Genomic DNA, 22,122 nt, shown 5'->3' on the forward strand with positions numbered 1-22,122 from the left:
AGGCCCCTTTAACTCCCATTCTTTGCCTTCTGCCAAGTCAGCCAATCTTCTATCCATGCTAACACCTTTCCTTTAATACCATGAACTCCTGTCTTGTTTAGCAACTTCATGTGCGGCACCTTGTCAAAGGCCTTCTGAAAATCCAAGTAAACAACATCCACTGACTGTCCTTTGTCTATCATGCTTGTCACTTCCTCAAAAGAATTCCAATAGATTTGTCAGGCAAGATCTGCCCTAAGGAAACCATGCTGACTTTGGCTTATTTTATCATGTGCTTCCAAGTACCCTGAAACCTCATCCTTAATAATGAGTTCTAAAATCTTACCAACCACTGAAGTCAGGTTAACCGGCCTATAATTTCCTGTCTTTTGCCTCCCTCCTTTCTTAAAGAGTGGAGTGACATTTGTAATTTTCCAGTCCTCTGGAACTATTCCTGTCCCTAGTGATTCTTGAAAGATCACTACTAATGCTTCCACAATCTCTTCAGCTACCTCTTACAGAACCCTAAGGTGTCGTCCATCCAGTCCAGGTGACATCCACCTTCAGCCCTTTCAGCTTCCCAAGCACCTTTTCCTTAGTAATAGTGACTACACTCACTTCTGCCCCCTGACTCTCTCGTAGTTCTAGCATGGTGCTGGTGTCTTCCACAGTGATGACATAAAATACTTATTCAGTTCATCCGTCATTTCTTTCTTCCCTATTACTACTTCTCCAGCATCATTTTCCAGCAGTCGAATATCCACACTTGCCTTTCTTTTAATTTTTTATATATCTGAAAAAACTTTTGGCATCCTCTTTTATATTATTGGCTAGCTTACATTCACATTTCACCTTTTCTCCCCTTATTGCTATTTTTAGTTGCCTTCTGTTGTTTTTTTTAAATAAAAGCTTCCCAGTCCTCTAAGCTTCCCACTAATTTTTACAACTTTGTATGCCCTCTCTTTTGCTTTTATGCTGTCTTTGACTTCCCTTGTAAGCTACAGTTGCCTCATCCTCCCTTTAGAATGCTGCTTCTTCTTTGGGATGAAATGATCCTGCGTCTTTCAAATTAGTCCCAGAAACTGCCATTGCTGCTCTACTATCATCCCTGTTAGGGTTCCCTTCCAATCAACTTTGGCCAGCTCCTCCCTCATGCCTTTGTAGTCTCAACTGTAATACAGATACACCTGATTTTAGCTTCTCTCTCAAACTCAGTTTCAGTTGCACAGAGTGCTTCGTTACAATCTGCAAGCCAAAGCAACCCAAATTAAAGCATGAAACACCCATCACAGAAGTTTATTCAATAATACCCAACCTCCAGAATCACTTTAGGTACTAAATCAAACTTGTAGTCAGTAAATTGAACTAAGTGCCAGATTAGTTAGTAAGCGCAAAACAAAAATACTGATTGGCATCCCTGGCTGAGGCACTTTCACCAAGTTGTTAAGTTATAATAATATTAAGCTATTTAATCTTTCAGGTTATTATACACAGCAAGAACAAAGTTCTGGAAATGAGTATATAAAGTACCATTTAAGGTGATTTACAGAAACCATACTTCAATTACCCATGTAGCCTCTTTTCCTGTCATGGGCAGACAATACACCACTTGCTAATTTCACTGGCACAGTTGTGACCAAAGTACATTGTGCACTCCTTATTTCAGTTGTGTTCTTGAGCAGACACAATTTACTATAATAATGAAGTTATTGCCAGTACATCGGGACTGCAAATCTGACAGCACTCCACTAAATATTCAAGCTTGAACCAGAGTTCACATCTAACTTTTCATCTGAAACACTTCCCATTTTATAAACCTCTGCCTCCTTGGACATCTGATTGTTCAAGACAATACAGCCTCAGGCACAATCAGAATCAGCACAGAGTTCTTCAGATGGCTTTTTCTGAGAAATGTGAGGAAAATGAGTTCCAAAAAGCTTACAAACCATAAATTCAAAGAATGCACAGAGACAATGAAGCAAAACAAGTTATCCTCCTTTCAACAGTTATTACCATTAAGTGTTTACTGGCTGTGTCTTTGTACCTTAACAATCCAAGATGATAGAACACTTATGATTAAGTTGACCCAAAATGTCAAGTTTCAACTCAATTTTTTTTTAAATGCATATTTGTTCCTTGTATCATTCAAGATGAATAAAGTTCTGGAAAAATTAAAAGCTTTATTTATTTCAGTCTATTTGGTGGAAAGGTCAACAGTATTTTCCACATTTTTCCACTGAACATTCGCTCCAAAATATATACACAAAAACATAAATCAATTATGCAGAGTATCCATAAGTTCTTTAACTCCTCACTACATTAGGTTTCGCGCCTTCAACCAATTGGATTCACCCTAATTTAAACTCCATGCTACCTTGTATGACAACCCAGCAATTAACAGGCCTATTAATTTATTATATTTCTTTCACATCTTCAACCAAATGATTTTGTGCCACAAGCTTCAATCTGTTATTTTCAATGATTTTGTAATGCAAAGATCTGATATCACAGAGCTAGAAAGATTAATGCATAATCTTTCTTTACATAATCTGACCCTAATTCAGTCTACTTTGGTTCATGGCTAATTGCAAGTCTGGATAACACAATTCTCACTGTGGTGTAATTATGAGATCACATTGCCTTTCAAAGTACCATCATCATTACAGACAAGAGAAGGATAAAAAGAATAGTTGCAGGCAGATTTTCAATTCAAGTAAATTAATAATGCCCCAGCTTCATAAACCCTGAATTTCTTTATGGAAACATTTAGACTTTACATAATTTCAGGGTGTTGGTAAATTGGTTTATTATTGTCACGTGTACTGAGGAAAAACTTGCCTTGCAAACTGTTCATACAGAGCAATTCGTTACAACAGTGCATTGAGGTAGTACGAGGCAAAACAATAACAAAGTGCAGAATAAAGTGTTACAGTTACAGAGAAAGTGCAGTGCATGTAGACAGTGAGGTGCAAGGTCATAACGAGGTAGACTGTGAGGTCAAGAGTCCATCTTATCGTACTAGGGAACCGTTCAATAGTCTTATAACATTGGGATACAAGCCGTCCTTGGGCCTGGTAGTATGTGCTTTCAAGCTTTTAGCATCTTCTGCCTGATGGGAGAAGGGAGGAGACAGAACGTCCGGAGTGGATGGGGTCTTTGATTATGCTGGCTGCTTTACTGAGGCAGCGAGAAGTATAGACAAAGTCCATGGAGGGGAGGCTAGTTTCCATGATGTGCTGAGCTGTGTCCACAACTCTCTGCAGTTTCTTGCAGTCCCAGACAGAGCAGTTGCCATACCAAGCTGTGATGCATCCAAATAGAATGCATTCTATGCTGAATTGATAAAAGTTGGTGAGTGTCAAAGACGACATACCAAATTTCTTTAGCCTCCTTGAGGAAGTGGAGATGCTAGTGAGCTTTCTTGGCCATGGCATCAACATGGTTGGACCAGGGCAGGCTATTGGTGATGTTCACTCCTGGGAACTTGAAGCTCTCAACCCTCTCGACTTTGGCACCATTAATGTAGACAGGAGCATGTGTACCGCCCCGTTCCTGAAGTCAGTGACCAGCTCTTTTGTTTTACTGACATTGAGGGAAAGGATATTGTCATGACACCATGTCACTAAGCTGTCTATCTCCTTCCTGTACTCTGACTCATTGTGATACGGTGGTACCATCTGCAAACTTGTAGATGGATTTAGAGCAGAATCTGGCTACGCAGTCTTGAGTGTACAGGGAATACAGAAGGGGGCTGAGGACGCAGCCTTGTGGGGCACCGGTGTTGAGAATAATTATGGCGAAGGTGCTGCTGCCTATCCTTACTGACTGTGATCTGTTGGTAAGGAAGGATCCAGTTGCAAAGGGAGGCGTTAAGTCCCAGGTCTCAGAATTTGCTTTGAATTATAGTATTGAAAGTGGAGCTATAGTCAATAAATGATAGTCTAACGTAGGTGTCTTTACTGTCCAGATGCTCAAGAGATGAGAGTAGGGCCAGGGAAATGGCATCTGCCGTAGACCTGTTTCAGCTAGGCGAATTGCAGTGCTTTGAGGTTGTCTGAGAGCCTGGAGTTAATGCATGCCATGACCAGCCTCTCAAAGCACTTCATGATGGTGGATATTAGAGACACTGGACGGTAGTCATTAAGCACATGTCCTTGTTTTTCTTAGGTACCGGGTTAATAGTGGTCTTTTTAAAGCAGATGGGAACCTCAGATCGAAGCAGGGAGAGGTTAAAAATGTCTGCAAATACTCCCACCAGCTGATCTGCACAGAATCCAAGGACATGGCCAGGGACACCATCCAGGCCAGATGCTTTCTGCGGGTTCAATCTCTGGCAGACTGATCTTATGTCGTCAATGGTTACTATGGGTTCAGATGCATTGGAGGCTGTCGAGGTGGGTGGTGACATACCAATCCCCTTCTGTTCAAAACATGCATAGAATGCATTAAGCTCATCGGGAAGGGAGACGCTATTGTCAGTGATGCTGCCTGACTTCATTTTTGAAGCCCGTTATAGCATGTAAGCCCTGCCATAACTGACGGCTGCTCTGGGTGCTCTATTTTGGACTGGTATTGTCTCTTGGTATCTCTGGTAGCTTTACTGAGGTCGTATCTCGATTTCTTGTATAAGTCAGGGTCAACTGATTTGAATGCAGCAGTCCCAGACTTCAGGAGGGAGTGGATCCCCCAGTTCAGCCATGGTTTCCAGTTTGGGAACACCCAGATTGTCCTCTTTGGTACACAGTCCTCAACACACTTGTTGATAAAAGTCCATGATGGTGGTGACATACTCATCTAGGCTGGCTGCTTAGTCTTTGAACATGGACCAGTCCACTGACTCAAAGTAGTCATGCAGAAGCTAATCTATTTCCTCAGACCAGCACTGTACGACTGTGTTCTGGATCCTCCCATTTCATCTTCTGTTTGTACGCAGGGAGACACAGCACAGCCTGGTGGTCTGATTTACCAGAGTGTGGGCATCTTTGATGGTTGTATAGCAATGGTCAAGGGTGTTTCGGCCCCTGGTGGGACAGGAGATGTGCTGGTAGTATTTTGGTAACACACTCGTGAAGTTGGCCTGGTTGAAGTCACTGGCAATGATGAAGTGGGCCTCAGGGTATCCTGTTTCAAGGCTGTTGATCACAGAGTATAGTTCATTGAGTGCAGGCTTCACTTCTGTCTGGGTTGGGATGTAGACTGCCATCAGGATAGCTGAAGTGAACTCCCATGGCAGGTAGTATGGGCAATACTTCACCGTTAGGTACCCCAAGCTGAGTGAGCGGGAACTTGCCAGGACCGTCACATCAGAGACCATAAGGTGTTGATTAAACAATGGTACCACATTAGCCACTCTCCAGTCCTCCAGAACCTCATCCATGGCTAGAGATGAAGCAAAAATCTCTGCAAGGGCCTCTGCAATTTCTTCTCCAGCTTCCCACGAGGTTCAAGAAGAATGCACTAGGTCAGGCCCTGGGGATTTATCCACTCCAATACCTCCTCCTTGCTAATTCATATGCAGTCCAAGACAACACCACTCATTTCCCCCACTTCCTTAGCTTCCATCGTTTTCTCACAGTAAAAACTTAAGAGAAATATTCATCAAAAATCTCTCCCATTTCCTTCGGTTCCACACATAGACGGCCATGCTGATCTTTAAGGGGACCTATTCTCTCACTCGCCACCATTTTACTCTTAATATATACCTAGAGAATCTCTTGGGATCTTGCCTCACCTTGCCTGCCAGATCATCATCATTTCCTCTTTTTGCCCTCCTAACTTCTCTCTCAAGTGCACAACAGGTCAGAACAACAATTGGACCAATATCACAAATTTTTTTTAAAAATACAGTGTGATCAAAACTGGCAATGGACTTCTGAGAATAGCAATGGAAGCAGCAAACTTGGAATAATTTCAAAATTATTCATTGTACCAATGGCATTGGCAGAGAAGAGCCTTAGTGTATTCTTAGCTTTTTAACAGTTCTAATGAAGGGTCATCGACCTGAAACATTAACAAATGCTGTCTGACCTGCTGAGTATCTGTAGCATTTTCTGTTTTAAACATGTTTGCTCCCTGGGTTTTTCTATAATTAGGAAGCTCCATTATATACCAACCTTTGTCCCCTCCAACACACAAGTAATTAAATATTAAAACACTAGTTATAAGACCAACTAAAGAAAATGCTGAACTTCTACAGATTGTAGCTTACCTTAAAGTCAGGGAAGCAATCAACAAAAAAATGTTAAACAAGATGATTCCAATAAACAAGTAAAAAGCACAAAGTGAAATAATGTGCTCTTCTGTAATTAATTTAATGATCTTGCCTATTACACTTTCCATATATGTAATTAACAACCCAAAAATTAAAATTTAATGCAATGGCCCTTACACAGAGCTACATTGTACCTCAAGATTTTTAGGGAATGGTTCATTTTTCTGAACAGCCTTTCACTGGTGCTAATGTTCCCTGGCTGCCCCCTTCTCCAAGTCTTTGCAAGACTGCCCAGGAAGGGTAACCAAACTGCTCAATACTCTCCCATTTTTACAAAGAATCTATAAATTAAATGCTAAGTTACAAATACTCAGCAGCTACCAAACACACATATTTGAGGAGTTTTACCATAGTATGGTAATTACATCTATTTTCAGTTTGTGCTGGTTCCCCAATATTCTCCTTCCTCATGACTTGAAAATGGACTGGTGGCTGCCTATGTCAGAAGGAAATGACATTTCCAATAGTGTGTTTTGTGAATATATCTACATCAGTCAGTTCGGAGTCTGTCCAGAGTGCACTGTAGGCAACAGTGCAGTTTTTTTTAAAAAAAGACATACGGTGACACAGCAGCTCAAACAACCTGGGATCAATCTAGAGTTTGAGTATGGTGTGCATCGAGTCTGCACATTCTCTCTGTGACTGGATGGGCTTCCCCTGGGTATGCCAGTGTTCTTTCACATCCCAAAAACATGCTGATTGAAACTGTGAATTACCCCTAATGTAGCTGAATCTGGGAGGAGAATCAGAGGGGAGTTAATGGGCAGAGAGAAAATAGATTATAGAAAATTAAGGAGGGAATTGGGATCGATAGGATTGCTCCAAGAACCAGCAAAAACTCAATGGACTGAATGGCCTTCTTCTTGGTATTGGTATATTATTGTCACTTGTACCGAGGTACAGTGAAAAGCTTGTCTTGCAAACTGATCATATAGGTCAATTCATTACACAGTGCAGTTACATTGAGTTAGTACAGAGTACATTGATGTAGTACAGGTAAAAACAATAACAGTACCGAGTAAAGTGTCACAGCTACAGAGAAAGTGCAGTGCAATAAGCTGCAAGGTCCTATGCAATAAGGTTCTATGTCCTAATGAAATATAAAACAAGAATGCCAAAAGGTAAAAGGTAAAGTGCTCAATTTAGCTTCACTGAGTGCAGGGTGGGATTTAAACAAAGTAATAGTACACTCCTGGTAATATAAAGTGACATTGCCCACTGACTTCCAAACCATCCCCTTACATCATCAATTATCTTGGACAACTTTCAGGTTACAAAACTATGGCAAAGTGGAGTTCAAGTTTCAAGTTCAGGTTTATTGTCAAAAGGTATATATACCTAGGGTATAAATGCCATGAAAATTAGCTTTTTGCAGCAGCACAATACAGTACAAACATGACAAACATAAGTCAACAAACTTAAGTTAATATTATACATAAACTTATATAACAAAATAAACCTAACGACATTAGTGCAAGTTGAGAGAGAGAAAGAGAGTCTGAGGTAGAGTTAGGTAGCACAAGGTATTTTTGCACTCTATGCTCATTTGCCCAGTCAGAAAAAGTTGAGTTGAGTTAACTTGGTACAAAATATCTTTTAAAAAATCAAACTATATAAGCAAAGTTATCCCATGTGCTGATATGGCTGGTGCAGCAAAAGGGCACAACCATTCCTATAGTAGATGTATAATGAAGGCCTGGATTTTGCTAGGATGAACACTGCATGTCCAAACTCACTTGACTTCATCGTAGATAGTCCATAACACAACAAAAGAACATAAACAACACAGGGAATTCAAATCAGCAGCAGACTAGCAGGCCCCTCATGTCTGCAGTCAATACAATCATGGCTCACCTTTTACCTCAGTGCCACCACCGTGTGTACCACCACCTATATCCCTCAATTCCCTTAATATCTTTCAAAACAAAAGATCTCTGGAATATAGTCAGGCATGAGCCACTACAGATTCAGTATCTTCTGGGTGAAGACATTTTTACCTCATCTCTGTCCTTACTGGATGATCCTTTATTTTGAGATTATGAACCATGGTTCTAGATGCCCTTCCCAGGAGAAATATTAAACCCACATCTACCCTGTTAAGCCCAGAAATCAAACTGATGAACTTTGGGAACCTTGGATGACAAAAGATGATGTAAATTTAGGTGGTGTTCTGCAAGGATCAGTGTTGGGACCTCTTGTTTATATATTTGTATTAATGGTTTGGATGAAAACATAGGTGGGCTGATTAATGTTTGCAAATGTGCGAGGACAAATGTAAGAGGAAATTGTACAGTAAATGGCAGTACCCTTAGAAGCATTGATGTACAGAGGGATCTTAGGGTGAAAGTCCATAGCTCCCTGAAAGTGGTAACACAATTGGATAGACTGGTAAAGGTGTACAGCATCCTCGCCATCATCATTCAGGGCACTGAGTATAAAAGTTGGTAAGCCACGTTGCGGCTGTATAAAACTTTCAGCCAGATATGCAGCATTGTGTGCAGTTCTGATCACTGCATTACAAGAAGGATGTGGAGGTTTTGGAGAGGGTGCAGAAGAGGTTCACTGGGATGTTAGCTGAATTAGAGTATCAGCTATAAAATGAGATGTTGGACAAACCTGGATTGTTTTCCTTCTGGAGTATAGGAGGCTGAGGGGCGACCTGATAGAAGTATATAAAATTATGAGATAGTAAGGGTCTTTTTCCCCAGGGTGGAAACATTAAATACCAGAGGGCATAGGTTTAAGATGAGAGGGGGAAAACTTTAAAGGAGACTTTTTTTAAATAAACAAAGTGGTAGGTGTCTGGAATATACTGCCTGGGCAGGTGCTGGAAGCAGATACAACAGCAACATTCAAGAGGCATTTAGAAAGGCACATGAACAGGTAGGAAATGGAGGAATATAGACAACATGCAAGCAGATAGGATTGGTCTAATTTGGCATTATGGTCAGCATGGAGATCATGGGCCGAAGGGCCTGCTGCTGTGCTGGTCTATTTTCCACATTCAATGTGCTTCCCTTATAAAAAATATATTCTTAGTTAAGTAGTGACCAGACCTGGACACAATAATCCAGATGTAGTCTCATTGAAGCATTAAATCGCTAGAATAAGACAACTATTTTTCTACTCAAATCCTCTTGTACTAGAGGCCAGCTCACTGTTTGCCTTCCTAATTGCTTTCTGCAGCTTCACATTAACTTCTCAGTGATTCGCGCAAAAGGACACCCAGACCACTCTGTACACCAACAGTTTTCAGTTCCTCACTGTTTTAAAGATATTCCCCTTTGGTTATTTTTTTCTACCCAAGTGGGTAATGCTTTCCCACATTATATTCCATCTGTCATGTCCTTGCCATTCACTTAGCCTGTCTATATTCCCTGAAGCTTCTTTTCATCCTTATTACGACTCCTAATGCCACCTCGTTTTGTATCAATGAACATGGCCATTTTACACTTGATCCCTCATCCAAATCATTGATATAGATGGTGAACACTTGGGACCTCAACACCAATCCCTATAGCTTGCTGTTATTCGACGTTTCCCAACCCGAATATGACCCATTCATTCTTACTGTCTGTGCCGCTTTCAATCCATTGACCAATCCTCAATCCACTGACCAATCCTCAATCCACATCAGTATGTTACCCCAAAATCCATGAGCACTGGTTGCTTCCTGCTCTAGCACCTTATCCATGGCCTTCAAATGATAAAAAGACATTTTATCCAGTGGTTCATTTTTATCTAATCTGGTAGTTACAACCCCAAAAAATACCAACAAATTTATCAGTCATAATTTCCCTTTCATACATCCAAGTTTATTCTGCCCAATCCTATTATTTTCCAAGTGCCCCATTACCACTTTGTTAAGAAGAGATTCCAGCATTTTGCCCATTACTGAAGTCAGGTAAACTGGCCTGTACTCCTCTTTTTGCTCTTCCCCCTTCTTCAGTTATGGGGTTACATTTGATACCTTCTGATCTGTGGAAGCATTTCTAAAAATCACTAAAATTTTAGATGATGACCACCAGTGTATTCATCATTTCCATAACCACTCCTTCAAAATCATAGGATGCTGGTCAGCAGAGTCCTCAGGAATTTGTTGCCTCTCAGTCATATTAGTTTGTCCAACACTTTTTCAAAAAATATAATGCTAATTTCTTTGAATTCCCTTCAGTCAAAAAGCCTTCATATCCAGTGTCAAGTTCCTGAACAGCATCAAGACCTTGATGGTTGCAAGAAAGAAGCCTTAGCTCTTTAATCCCTCTCATAATTTTGATAGCCACTAAAACCCTACCTCCAGCTTTACCAGCTGCCAAAAAATTTTTAAATGTATACAAATGCTTCTGACATCCAAGACCATTTAAAAATGAAGATTAAAAATTGTTAAAACAATACAAAAAATTAAAAGTAAAATTAAAAAGAAAACAAAATCCCCTTAAATACAATTTTATTGTCTTCCTTTCCAATAGCCCTACAACCTGGTGCAGCTAGTCGAGCCGCTGGTTCACAGCACCAGAGACTCAGGTTCAATCCTGACCTTGGGTGCTGCCTGTGCGGAGTTTGCATGCTCTCCCCATGACTGGATAGGTTTCCTCTGGGTGATCTGGTTTCCTCCCACATCCCAAGTTGTACAGGTTGGTAGGTTAATTGGCCACTGTAAACTGCTGTTGGTGAGAAGATGAGTGATGGAATCTGTGGGGAGTTGAGAATTTGGGACGAATGAAAAAAAGAGATTAATATAGGATTAGTGTAAATTTGTGATTGACAGTCAGCAAGGTCTTAATAGGCTGAAGGGCCCACTTCCGTGCTGTCTCTTTCTATGACTCTTTGAATTCAGAATGGTTAAACCACAAGAGGTCTAACTCCATGGGGAATGCAGCAACAAAAAGCACTGAAAATTATGGCACCAACTACTGGTGAGGAAGTTCTGAACTTTCATATTTAGCCATGCATGTGTGGAAAACCAGTACTTACTACCATTAAAACCAGCAAGTAGTAGTGATTCCATTCAGAATTGTATGAATTTACCAACAAAATGCAGACTAAAGTTGTTTGTGCTATTCCTCCTCACCCATTTGCTTCAAATACCACCTTCTGGATGGGATCTCTGTCAGACGGTTCCACATTAACAAGCACAAAAGTGGAATCCTCTGAGCAAGTTAAGACTTGTGATGTCTGAAGAACAATCCCTGATAATGAATCAAGTATTGCTTCAACCATGCATTGGATTATCATTTAACATTGGCCCAAATCAAGTTTCCCTACAGCTTGTGGATCCATAGAAACTGCCAGTTATCTGTAGTCTGCAGTTCAGATCATCTCAGACGACCACAGATGTGATCAAATGCATGTCCAAAACGAAGTGGAGGTCAAATGACCATTTTACTTATTTCGCTTTATTTTGGCTCAATTATTGTAAAAGGCTTTTAATGATTGTTGATATTTAATTTTTTTTAACATTTTTGCTAATTTGTTTTTAATTAAATCTATTTCAATAGTTATTAAGTATTTTGATCAGTGACCTTTAAAAATATTTGACAGTGGTGAGCTACCAAAGGTTACCAGGATATTCCTCAAATGGGAGCCTAAAGATCTGATGTCTGAAGTGTTCTCAAATACAAAGCTCACTCCATCTCACAAATCGTTTCTCAAGTACAAGGTTCATCTCAGTTGACCCTCTACATCTGGAACAGGCTAATGCAGTAGGCGGTGAGTTCAAGCAGCAAGTCAGATCCAGGATAATCCTGCTCAGTGTACATTCAAATCCAGACTTTTTAAATTTAAACATAAGAATGGCCATGTGAATTGAAAAATCCTTTATTAACCAAGCAGCACAAATTTCTGTCACCACCTTAATCAACATTGTTCCCTCTACCTACCAAAAGCAGATTAATTGGACATTGACATCACTGCTGTTTGCAGCAGCCTGCTATGTGCATTACAATTGTTAAGTCTGCCTATGCAAAAATAATTACTACTAAGGTAACTTGGTGTTTGCAAAGCTTTGATCAAATTATGAAATTATGTGATGGAGTTCAAAATAAAACTTTTGAATTACTTACCTTGAGTGAAAATCTGAATCTCTTCAGTTATGCTACAATGAAATGACATTTTGAAGTCAATTTCTACCTGGATTTTCAACTGTACATTTACAGGATGGAGATCAAAACACCAAAGTGGTGATGATCACTTCAGTTCTATAATAAAACGCTGCCAGCCACCATCATTCCACAAAATTGAATGCAACATGCTAAAATGGAGACAGGATTTTCACAAGCACAAAGAAAGTTTGCCCAAACTTTACAACTAAGTAATTTATTTTAATTACACTGGATTAGTTTCCTTTGGGTAAACTTAATTGAATTAGCAAAGCCTGGCAACACTGCCACCTAGCATTTGTCCACAGTCAATGCAAAAATGTTGAAATAGGTGAACTTCAGACGAGTTCTGAATTTTGGACTCTATTCTCCTTTCTTCAATAGTTTTTATTAACCTTTTCCAATTTATTCCCTTTGCTCATTATGGCAACTCAACTAAGCATCCTACTTATCTTGTGATAGCACTGAAACAAATGGTTGTGTGTGTTAATATACTTTGCATTAATAAAACAGCCTCAAGGGAAAAGAGCATGCTAATCCCCAACATACACCAATCTGTTCAATGTATACTTCTAGAAATACTTTCACCCAGCCAATCCTGCTCCTGAACCAGCTGCCAGGAGATGTGCAATAACAGCATGGGTTGACTCAGCTGCTATTCTTTGCCTTTCCTTTCATTATTTTACACTTCTTCGCACCCTTCCTGCCTCTCCTCCCACCCCCATACCTCCAACACCAAATGCAAATTAGCTGCTCAGATTAAACTGTAATTTTGCGATATAAGACATTACAAAGGAGAAATGTCCTATCATGCCTTGGCAAAACATCCAAATTAAACAAAACATTTAGCCACCTTGTCAACAAGATGTTTTTCCCCCCATAAAAACACAGCATTTATTTAAAACTGTGTACTTGGGCAAATAGGGGAAACAAGTCAACTGAATATCACTCAGAGATACAAGTTACAACTGTGACATATGCTGACAAGTCCTTGATATTTCATCCATCACATTAATGCTCACAAATATAGAAATAGAGCAATACACAAATTATCCCTTTCATTAACCCTATAATTACGTACTTAATTGATGAGAAAATACCGAGTATCCTGCAACCTAATTTTGCCATTCCACGACCCCTGATTCTTTCCATATGCAGCCCACAAAATGCTCTTTCCAAGTTAAAGTTTGTGGGTATCTAAGAAACCATGCACAAGCATAAAGTGGTAGAAAGTGACCATCTTGCTAATATTTTGAGTACTTCACCTTTGCTACCCATCTCTGGCTTTCTACATTAGGATATACAGCCTTTTTTTTTAAAAATAATCTCTTCGCTAATGTTACTCCTCAACTAACTGGCAGGGTGCACAAAGGCAGATCAGCAAAAGTTCTCCCTCCAACTTTTTGTTCTCTTATGAAAAAACAACCCATCTTCATGCACTGTGAAGTGGAGAAATCAACCATCTAGACTCGGCAATTTAATGGTTTCATTCAATAATCTTACCATATTTAGCACATGCAATTAAAAACAATTTTCTAGAAATAATTTTCAACAAGTTACAAAAGGCAAGTGACACAAATATTTACCTGCCATGCCTTAATCACAGGCAGTAGAGCTAATACATCAAATTCCTTGAATTTCATTTAGCAATTACAACGTCCTCATTCTACTTTTTACGTTCTATTCTGAGGATACATGTTGAACCAGTAACTGTTAAATTTATATTCATTACTCATCTGTTCTTATAAATATATTAGTCATCAGCATAATAGCTGAGTTACTGCATCCTAAGCAACACTGGCTCCTCTTCAAAGTTCTTTTCTTTCACATTAATGCAGACCTTAACTATGGATTTCACCTATTGAGTTACATCACACATTGAACCTGCATACATATAGCGCCATCTAATGCTCCCCAGAACCTTTAAAAACAGCTTTAATCAATCAGTTTTGAAGTATACCCATTGATTTTTTTCAGCCAACCCATGCATATCAAAGTTCCACAGACAACAAAATGAATAACTCACCAGAAAATTTGTTTTGTTAGTTTTAAGAGAGTAATCTGGCCAACAGACTAAAAGATCTCCCACTATTTTCAAACAATACTCTGTCATACAAAGAGGAAGAGTACAGCTGAATTGTAGGCATTTGTCCTCAAATCTTTGAACACACTGAACACACAATTTAAAGACACAAAGACACCAACTGAGCCAATATTTTAATCTCAGTTACATGAGTTTAAGCACATTTCCTCCTACAGGGTCAGAATTTGGAGGCAGGGGTTCTTTTAAACTACTCTTCAGAGAAGGAATGTCAGAAACACTTCGCATTTTACATAGATTATAAGTATTAATTTGTGAACAAAATTGAAGTTCAAGGATATATTCTGAAAATACAAATTCCATTATATCAGTGGATAAGGCTCTCCATACATCTTCCTCTGAGGGGAAAAACTACTGATACAATCCAATACAAATCAAATTAATCAATTATCTATTTCCACCTGTCATTCACCTCTGCCTCAATGAGGTTTGCATCTCATTCCCCACTCACTCCACCAGCAGTTGCTTCTGCAGTCAGATTCTCCTGCAAAGTTTGTACTCAGTTCTTCTCAAAACCCAATCATTCATGACTTTTGTCTTCTCATGACTTCAAAAATATATTTTTTATTTAGTTTTTTTCTAAAGCTGTTTATTTTACTGTCAGTTGGCTGAGAAAGGAATCTGGCCAAAGAAAATAATAAAAAATGAGCAGCTGGCTGGCTTAATTTGGTACAGTTGCTGATCCCAGATTCAGTCATTCCTAATTCGTAGCGTTTGCTTCACCTTCAACAAGATTAGTCATATTAAGCATTAGAACCAAATTAAATAATTTTTCACTCCATAAATATATTTATATAGTATATCATCCTTTATAAGCGAGATCTGTATTCAGTTGGCAAATAATTAAACATTCAGCTCTTATTACAATAGCTCCTAAAGACATTTTGCCTAGATGGCTAAAGATGAGGAATAGCACATTGACGTTTTATATTGGAACCATTTTAGTATCAAAGCAAACAAATACTCACCGTACCCCATCCGCTTTCCAGCTGACTTTATATGGCTTTTGCTCAACAAATTTTATGTTTTGTTTGTCCATAGAAACAGGTTGTGCTCCAGGAAATCCAGACCTATATTAACAAATATTATTACTGGGCAGTCACAGAAAATATCCGTTATACAGATTCATCTGGGAAAGGGGGAGCTGCAGTGGTGACACTTTCTCCATCAATCCAAATTGAGAGCCACCATTTCAGAACTTACTCAGACAATATAGCCCACAAAATAGTGCAAATTGAAAACAATTGTTTTTAATGATTGCTTGGTGGATGCCAAATATAACTACTTATCCAACAGGTTACAAACAGTTGCTTTTTTATTTTTGACATTTAGACATCACTGGCAAAACAAGCATTTATTGCCATCCCTAATTATTATTGAAAAGATAGTGGGTGCTGATCGAATGGGACGGCATATTGTGAAATCATGGCAAGCAACTACAATGACATTATGATGGAGGAAGGTCATGGTTGGAGAGGCAGCTGATGCTTAGATCTATGACATTGCCTAGAGAAACTCCTGCAGCAATGTCCTAGGTCTGGGATGATTGACCTTTAATAACTATATCCATCTTCCTTCATATGATTCCATTCAATGGTTAAGCTTTCCCATTAATTGCAACTTCACCAAAACTCCTCAATACCACACTGATTTAAATGCTGGTCTAACATCAAGGCCAATCACTCTCACCCAACCTGAAATTAAACTCAGACCTGACATCCAGAATTGAAGTCCTAATGGAACCAAACTGATCATCAGTGAGGACACCAATGTTTAAATGCTATTTGATAACAATGTCGATGGCAGTGTAGGGAATGTTATAAATAAAGCAACTGTAATCAAGAATTGTGGGGTAGCAATTATTAGTAAGTCTTCAAGCAGTTCAGATGTAATTTCAAAACTGCTTGGGGTTACAAGGATAACTATGCCATAGTCTATGAAGAGAGCTGGTACCTGCTCACACCAGGTCATTTAAAAGATATGGTTTGGAAATTGGCACAACCATGATACATTTTTGTAGGCGTTGTCTAAATGTACATACAACAACTCAGGTAGGTGTGGGACCTCCAGAAACAGAGGCTGTTGAATTAATAATACTGAAGAAGTGGCAGAGCTGTTAATGTTACTTTGCATCAATCATCACCATGGAGGACACTGCAAACATCCTTAAAATGATAGATGGGCTAATTTCAAATAACAGGGAGGGACTTGTAAAAACCTAAATCACAAGGGATAAAGCTTTAAAGAAATTCATGGGGCTAAAGACAGACAAAGCACTGGGACCCAATGGCCTGCACCAAAGGCTATTACAGGAAGTGTCTGCAGAAATAGTAGACCCATTGGTTGAAAATTTTCGAAGTTTGCTCAATTCCAGGAGCATCGGAAAACAGCCAATGCGACTCCCTTTTTCAAAAAAAAAGAGAGGACGATAGAAAGCAGGGAACCATCGGCCAGTCAGTTTAACAGTTATTACTGGCAAGATGCTCGAGTCAATAATCAAAGAGGAAATCAATTTAGAGGAGCATTCCTGATGCCACAGAACTTCATGCGAGCTCTGCAGTGCAGATTGAGGACATTCCTTCATGATTATAAACAACTTGTTCCATTCACTAGTGAGCTTGACCTAGGCAAAGGAATTTATCCAGAAATGATAATGGAGGATTAAAAGACCTTGGTTTGAAATGTCCATGAATAGATCTTTGTTGCTTCAGACGCTCAAGAACAACACTTCCAACTTTGGCACAAACACCCACATGTATGCGAGGAGCACTTCATAAGGTTAATTAGGTTGATATGCCACTGTCTTAACTTGGTTTCTCAGTTGATGCAGAACAGTCTGGCTTTATTCTTACTAAAATTAATTGCAGCAGTTTTAATAGGACTTAATTATTTGCAATGAATTTTTTTTTTAAAAAGCAAATTTTGGAAATCTGAAACAAAAAGAGAAAGCTGGAAACACTAAACAGATAAGGCTGTATCTGTGGAAATAGGAACAGTTAATATTGCAGGTCTAAGACACTATCAGAACTGGAAAAGAAAGGAAACAGTTGGTTTTAAGTTGCAGAGTGAGTTGGAGACAGAAATACAAAAGGAATATCTGCAACAGAGATCTGCTGTTGGGATAAGCTGTAAACCTGCTAATATTTTTCAAAAGGCAGCAGAATCACCCACAATGCACGAGTCTGACAGCACACATGGCCTAGAGCAGGATGGGTTGGTAGCCTTCCTCCCCCTAAAGGATGCTAATGAACCAGGTGGATTAAGCCTGGTCAGTTCTGTCACCACTACTGACACTATTTTTATCCTTCTCCCTTTTTCAGATAGATACTGAAAGAAAACCTTATCCACCTTTTCGCAGCAATATCAGACATATTAGTCAGCTAGAAACTAGTTTGTGTAAACAAAGGATCTTCACTTTGGAATTGTAGGAATAAATCAAGGTTATAATGCATTCCAACTTTTCTTGTTCCAACAAAGTGAAAGCATGAAATCTTATATGTATTGATCTCCTTTCAAAGGACTTATTCACAAGTAGACTTCAGCCTGATTCATTTCTCTACAAACAGAGAATGCATGAAATAATCCCATCCCAATTAATTTTATGGCAGAAAAGAATGAGGTTTACTTTAAAATTCTGGACTACTATAAACAGAATGTGCAAACAATTAGGAGTCAAATTTTAATAATCACATCAATTCAATTAGTAAAGTCTTCTACAATAATTAAATTGTGCCAAAAATTACTCACCTTTCCCATCCACAGTACTGCTGACATTTCCTTTGAACCTCTCCCAGTTTAGGTTGGATTGTCACTTGGGTCACACCTTTAACTTGCATTCCCTCCAGAAAAACTGCTCCCTTTTGAGAAAATTAAACAACTATAGTACAATCTGTGCTGAAAGTGATGTCAATGGAGAGCAAAATCAGGTGTCATTAGAAACTGTAATTCAAGGTAATCCAACCAGTTTCCTTTCAGGTGAGTTAAGATAAACTTACACCAGAATGTAAAAAAGGTTTGCTGTACCTGATCTGTCATAAAATTAGATTATGACCTGAAAGGGAAATGCTGGAAACACTCAGCAGGTCAAGCAGCGTCTAAGGAAAATTCCACTTGACCTGCTGAAAGTTTCCAGCATTTTCTGTTTTTGTTTCAGATTTCTACCATTTGCACTTTGACTTTCTTCTAATTTTAAGATATATACAAGATGCGTATTACAAAAGGCAATGATGAGGTGCTTAGTTTATCTTATATCCTAATATACATTACAGGTTATCACTTCTAGTACAATAATTCTTGCACTTAAACCCATGAAGTATGCATGTCTGTCAGACATTGATCTAGGTTGCAATATTAATTATTCGAAGTTTGCCTAATTTATCTCAAAAGAGCTCTGCAAAAATTAATCAACAAATAAAATGTTCTTTTGTAGTTCATAATAAAACTCCATATAGATGATTAATGGAAAAAAAGTCAATCAGATGATGTATTTATATTTCCTGCTTATTCTGTTTCCACCATTCCAAATAAACTTTAATGAAGTGTGGAACTTCCAAACAATTATAGAAAAAAAAACATACAATATTTATAATTTGAGCCAAACCTCACTGGCTATTGCTGGTTTCCATAATGACTGACATCAGCAATCAAAACTGAAGTCCAGGTCTGCTGCATATGCTCTATCAAATAGATGGAGTGGGAAGGCCAAATCATGATAGTTCATCTCAGAGTCCAGTCTCACTGACATTCCCCAACATCACAGTGAGGAATTGCAACATGCAATTGCAACATGTGAAGATTTGACCTGATGAAGGATCTGAAACCCCATTAATTTCAAAGGGGAATATAGTACAAAGATTTAGGAGAGGAAGGTACATTGCTGTTTTTAAATTATTCTGATTTGATGTTTATAATAATTTATAGGTATTCCCCAGTTAACACTTTCTTGGTTTACTTCAATCTTAATAGCTTTTAAATGACTCCAAACATCAGAACTTTACCATCTGCTAAAAGATATTTCAGAGACATGGCTTCCTCACTGTGTTGTCCAAGGTCCAGCTACTGATACCACACCACTGGACTCCAAAATACTGAGGGCCAGCAAGAAAGCTCCTCTATACAAAGAGGAAGGGGAGCACCCAGCTGGAAATTCCAGGTGCAGAGACTAGGTCAGCAAGATCTGCTCCATTGCTTTTCTAATTGTATGTTGTACACTTGAAGGTATTTGGCTGTTGCAAAATTCAAGAACAAACAAATTCTACTACATTCTTGCAAAGCATCTGCTCAGGATACCACAAGTTAATTTTGAGTGACCTTAAAACTTCTTCCACTGCCTTTATAAATCTTACCAATTTAAGTCGCTCTTTTCTCCTCTTGCTAGGATTGGAGCCTGAAGATCCAGGTTCTGAGTCATTACTAATCTTATATCCATCATCATCAACATTTTCACCATCATCCTCATAACACCAATCTGGTCTTTCTGGTGGCGGAGGAGCATCTTCTAATTCACCGTATCGAGAAAAAAGTTCCTGCAGGTATTCCCCTTTATAAATACCAGGAGGCCTCGCCTGCGCAAAAGTAGCAACTGCTGCTTCAATGCTAAATATAAAAATAAAGCAGACACTCATCTCATGTAAGAATGTTGATAATGAAAGTTAATCAAACTGGAATCAAGTTTCAAAGCTTTAAAATCATAGTAGTACGAGCCAGTAGTTTAATATCAGCAGTTCCTACATCATCATTGGCAACACTCAAGTTAAAACAAAGATTGGTGAGGCAACATCATGATGTAGTGATGAATTAAGATCTCTAAAACCAACTGCATTCAATCCTCGTGCTTACTTGCAAGTCTTTTTTTCACTATTAAAGTCTATTTTGTGTTCTGTTGAACAAAAAAAAAATTGCTTCCTGTGCTGTGACATGGAAACAATAATGCAATCATGCAGTAAAACCACAGGAATATATCTGGCTTTTGAGATATTTATCCATGTACTTCCCATTTTAATACATTAGGTGCTTTTCCACACAGCTATATACAGAGGAGATTGCAAAATCAGAACCGCAAATAAATCTTACCCAAGATTTCCTTTAAAATCACTTTATTGAAAAAGATTTTTTATCAGTAATGTGACCTTAGAAAAAGTCTTCAATATCACCATCACAGCATAATCTCAGAATTATAATCAAATTCCTTCCCATCCAGCATGTTTTACTGAATTGCCACATAATCCTAATTAATTGTAAAAGGAAGATATCCGCACTTACATGCATATCTCAACACCCTGCTGTTACAATATTCTATGGTTTAGAAAACCAGCAGCAGTCAGGAAACAATCATTTTGTGTTTCACCTCTCCCGCAGATATCACAGTGCGCTGTTCCAATGACAACAGAAGAACAATGGACTACTCACTCTCAACATAATCAGTGAAGCTCAACACAAAAACACAGCTTTCAGATGTTTTCCAACCAGCAAATCTAAACAATGAAATACGGTAACAAGGAGCCATTAATATACGTACTACCTTGTCGTTTTGGCAGGGGGAAAAAAAGACAATCACCTAATCATGCCAGGTGCATAATTTCTTTAAACTATCCTGTTGATGGCTTATATATCAATAAACCATTGGAGTCCCGTTGCATATTTCATGTGTTCCATATGCTGCCAAATTTCATAAATTAGATTTTTTGTTTGAAAAGAAGAAATTAGTTTAGAGACAATGAAATGACTTTATTCTTGGGGACTTAGCAATGGAGGAAGAATTCTGCATGCAAGGGTGGACAGTTCAAAAGGCTGCTTTCATTAAATATTATCATGTAATTCTGGGAGTTAAAAAATTGCCAGTTTCAGAAACAATCCACAAGTAAACCATCGACATTCAGTCCACTCATGTGATTTAATTCCCTGTATAACATTTAGGATTATGCAACAAATCAATAGAATACACTACCACTTTAGGTGGTTGAACATAAATTGTTAAAATTTGCCCTTGTGTTTTACTGATCACAATATTATATGTGAAATTTCAACTTCTTATTTATACTTCATTATCATAGAGCCAAAAAAAAGTACTTTACAGCAACACACTTGCAAGGATCCACCAATTAGCCACCACTCAAACTTCATTAGATATGCCAATTCCCTTTGGCACAACTCTAATGATATGCTCATATATTCTAAAATATACTATGAAAATTAATTACCTCCAATCCATCTTCTCTACCAAGTACGCACAGATAAGAAATCCAGTTCGATTGAAGCCATGTGTGCAGTGTACTCCTGTAAAATACAGATTTACAAATGAATGCTTTAAAAAAGGATTTTTTGCTGCAATCTCTATTCAGGATATACAGAAGAGGCAATTAAGGCAAAATATGGGGCCAAGATTCTACAGGTTTTTTTTCCAGGATTGGCAAGATTTCAGTCTCAACTGGGACAAGTTAGGTGCTACAACAGTCTCTTTTCCTTGCAGTACAAGGTGGCAGAGGATTAGTCAGGATTCATATTCTCAAATACTATTCAGCAAGCTCTGCTAGCAATTTAATTAACTGGAATTTAAAAAGTCTTTCTAAAGATAATCATAATGACAACAACCAAGAAAGCATTCATTTCCTTCAGAGAAGGAAATGCGCCATCCTTACCCAGTCTGGCGTATATGCGAATCCATACCCGCAGCA

The 22,122-nt window shown here is 38.6% G+C and overlaps 1 protein-coding gene across 1 annotated transcript in view; it reads right to left on the minus strand.

The window, feature by feature from the left end:
- The window catches only part of rngtt (RNA guanylyltransferase and 5'-phosphatase), a 240,263-nt gene that overhangs the window by 176,997 nt on the left and 41,144 nt on the right, over nt 1–22,122 (minus strand). The window contains exons 5-8 of the mRNA XM_052025136.1: nt 21,649–21,724; nt 19,795–20,044; nt 18,197–18,306; nt 15,418–15,519 (exon numbers count right to left, since the gene is read on the minus strand). Of these exons, the coding sequence (XP_051881096.1) occupies nt 15,418–15,519; nt 18,197–18,306; nt 19,795–20,044; nt 21,649–21,724 (538 nt within the window). The remainder of the gene's footprint in view (nt 1–15,417; nt 15,520–18,196; nt 18,307–19,794; nt 20,045–21,648; nt 21,725–22,122) is intronic.

The sequence above is a fragment of the Pristis pectinata genome, chromosome 10 (assembly GCF_009764475.1).
Source record: "Pristis pectinata isolate sPriPec2 chromosome 10, sPriPec2.1.pri, whole genome shotgun sequence".
Lineage (NCBI taxonomy): Eukaryota > Metazoa > Chordata > Chondrichthyes > Rhinopristiformes > Pristidae > Pristis > Pristis pectinata.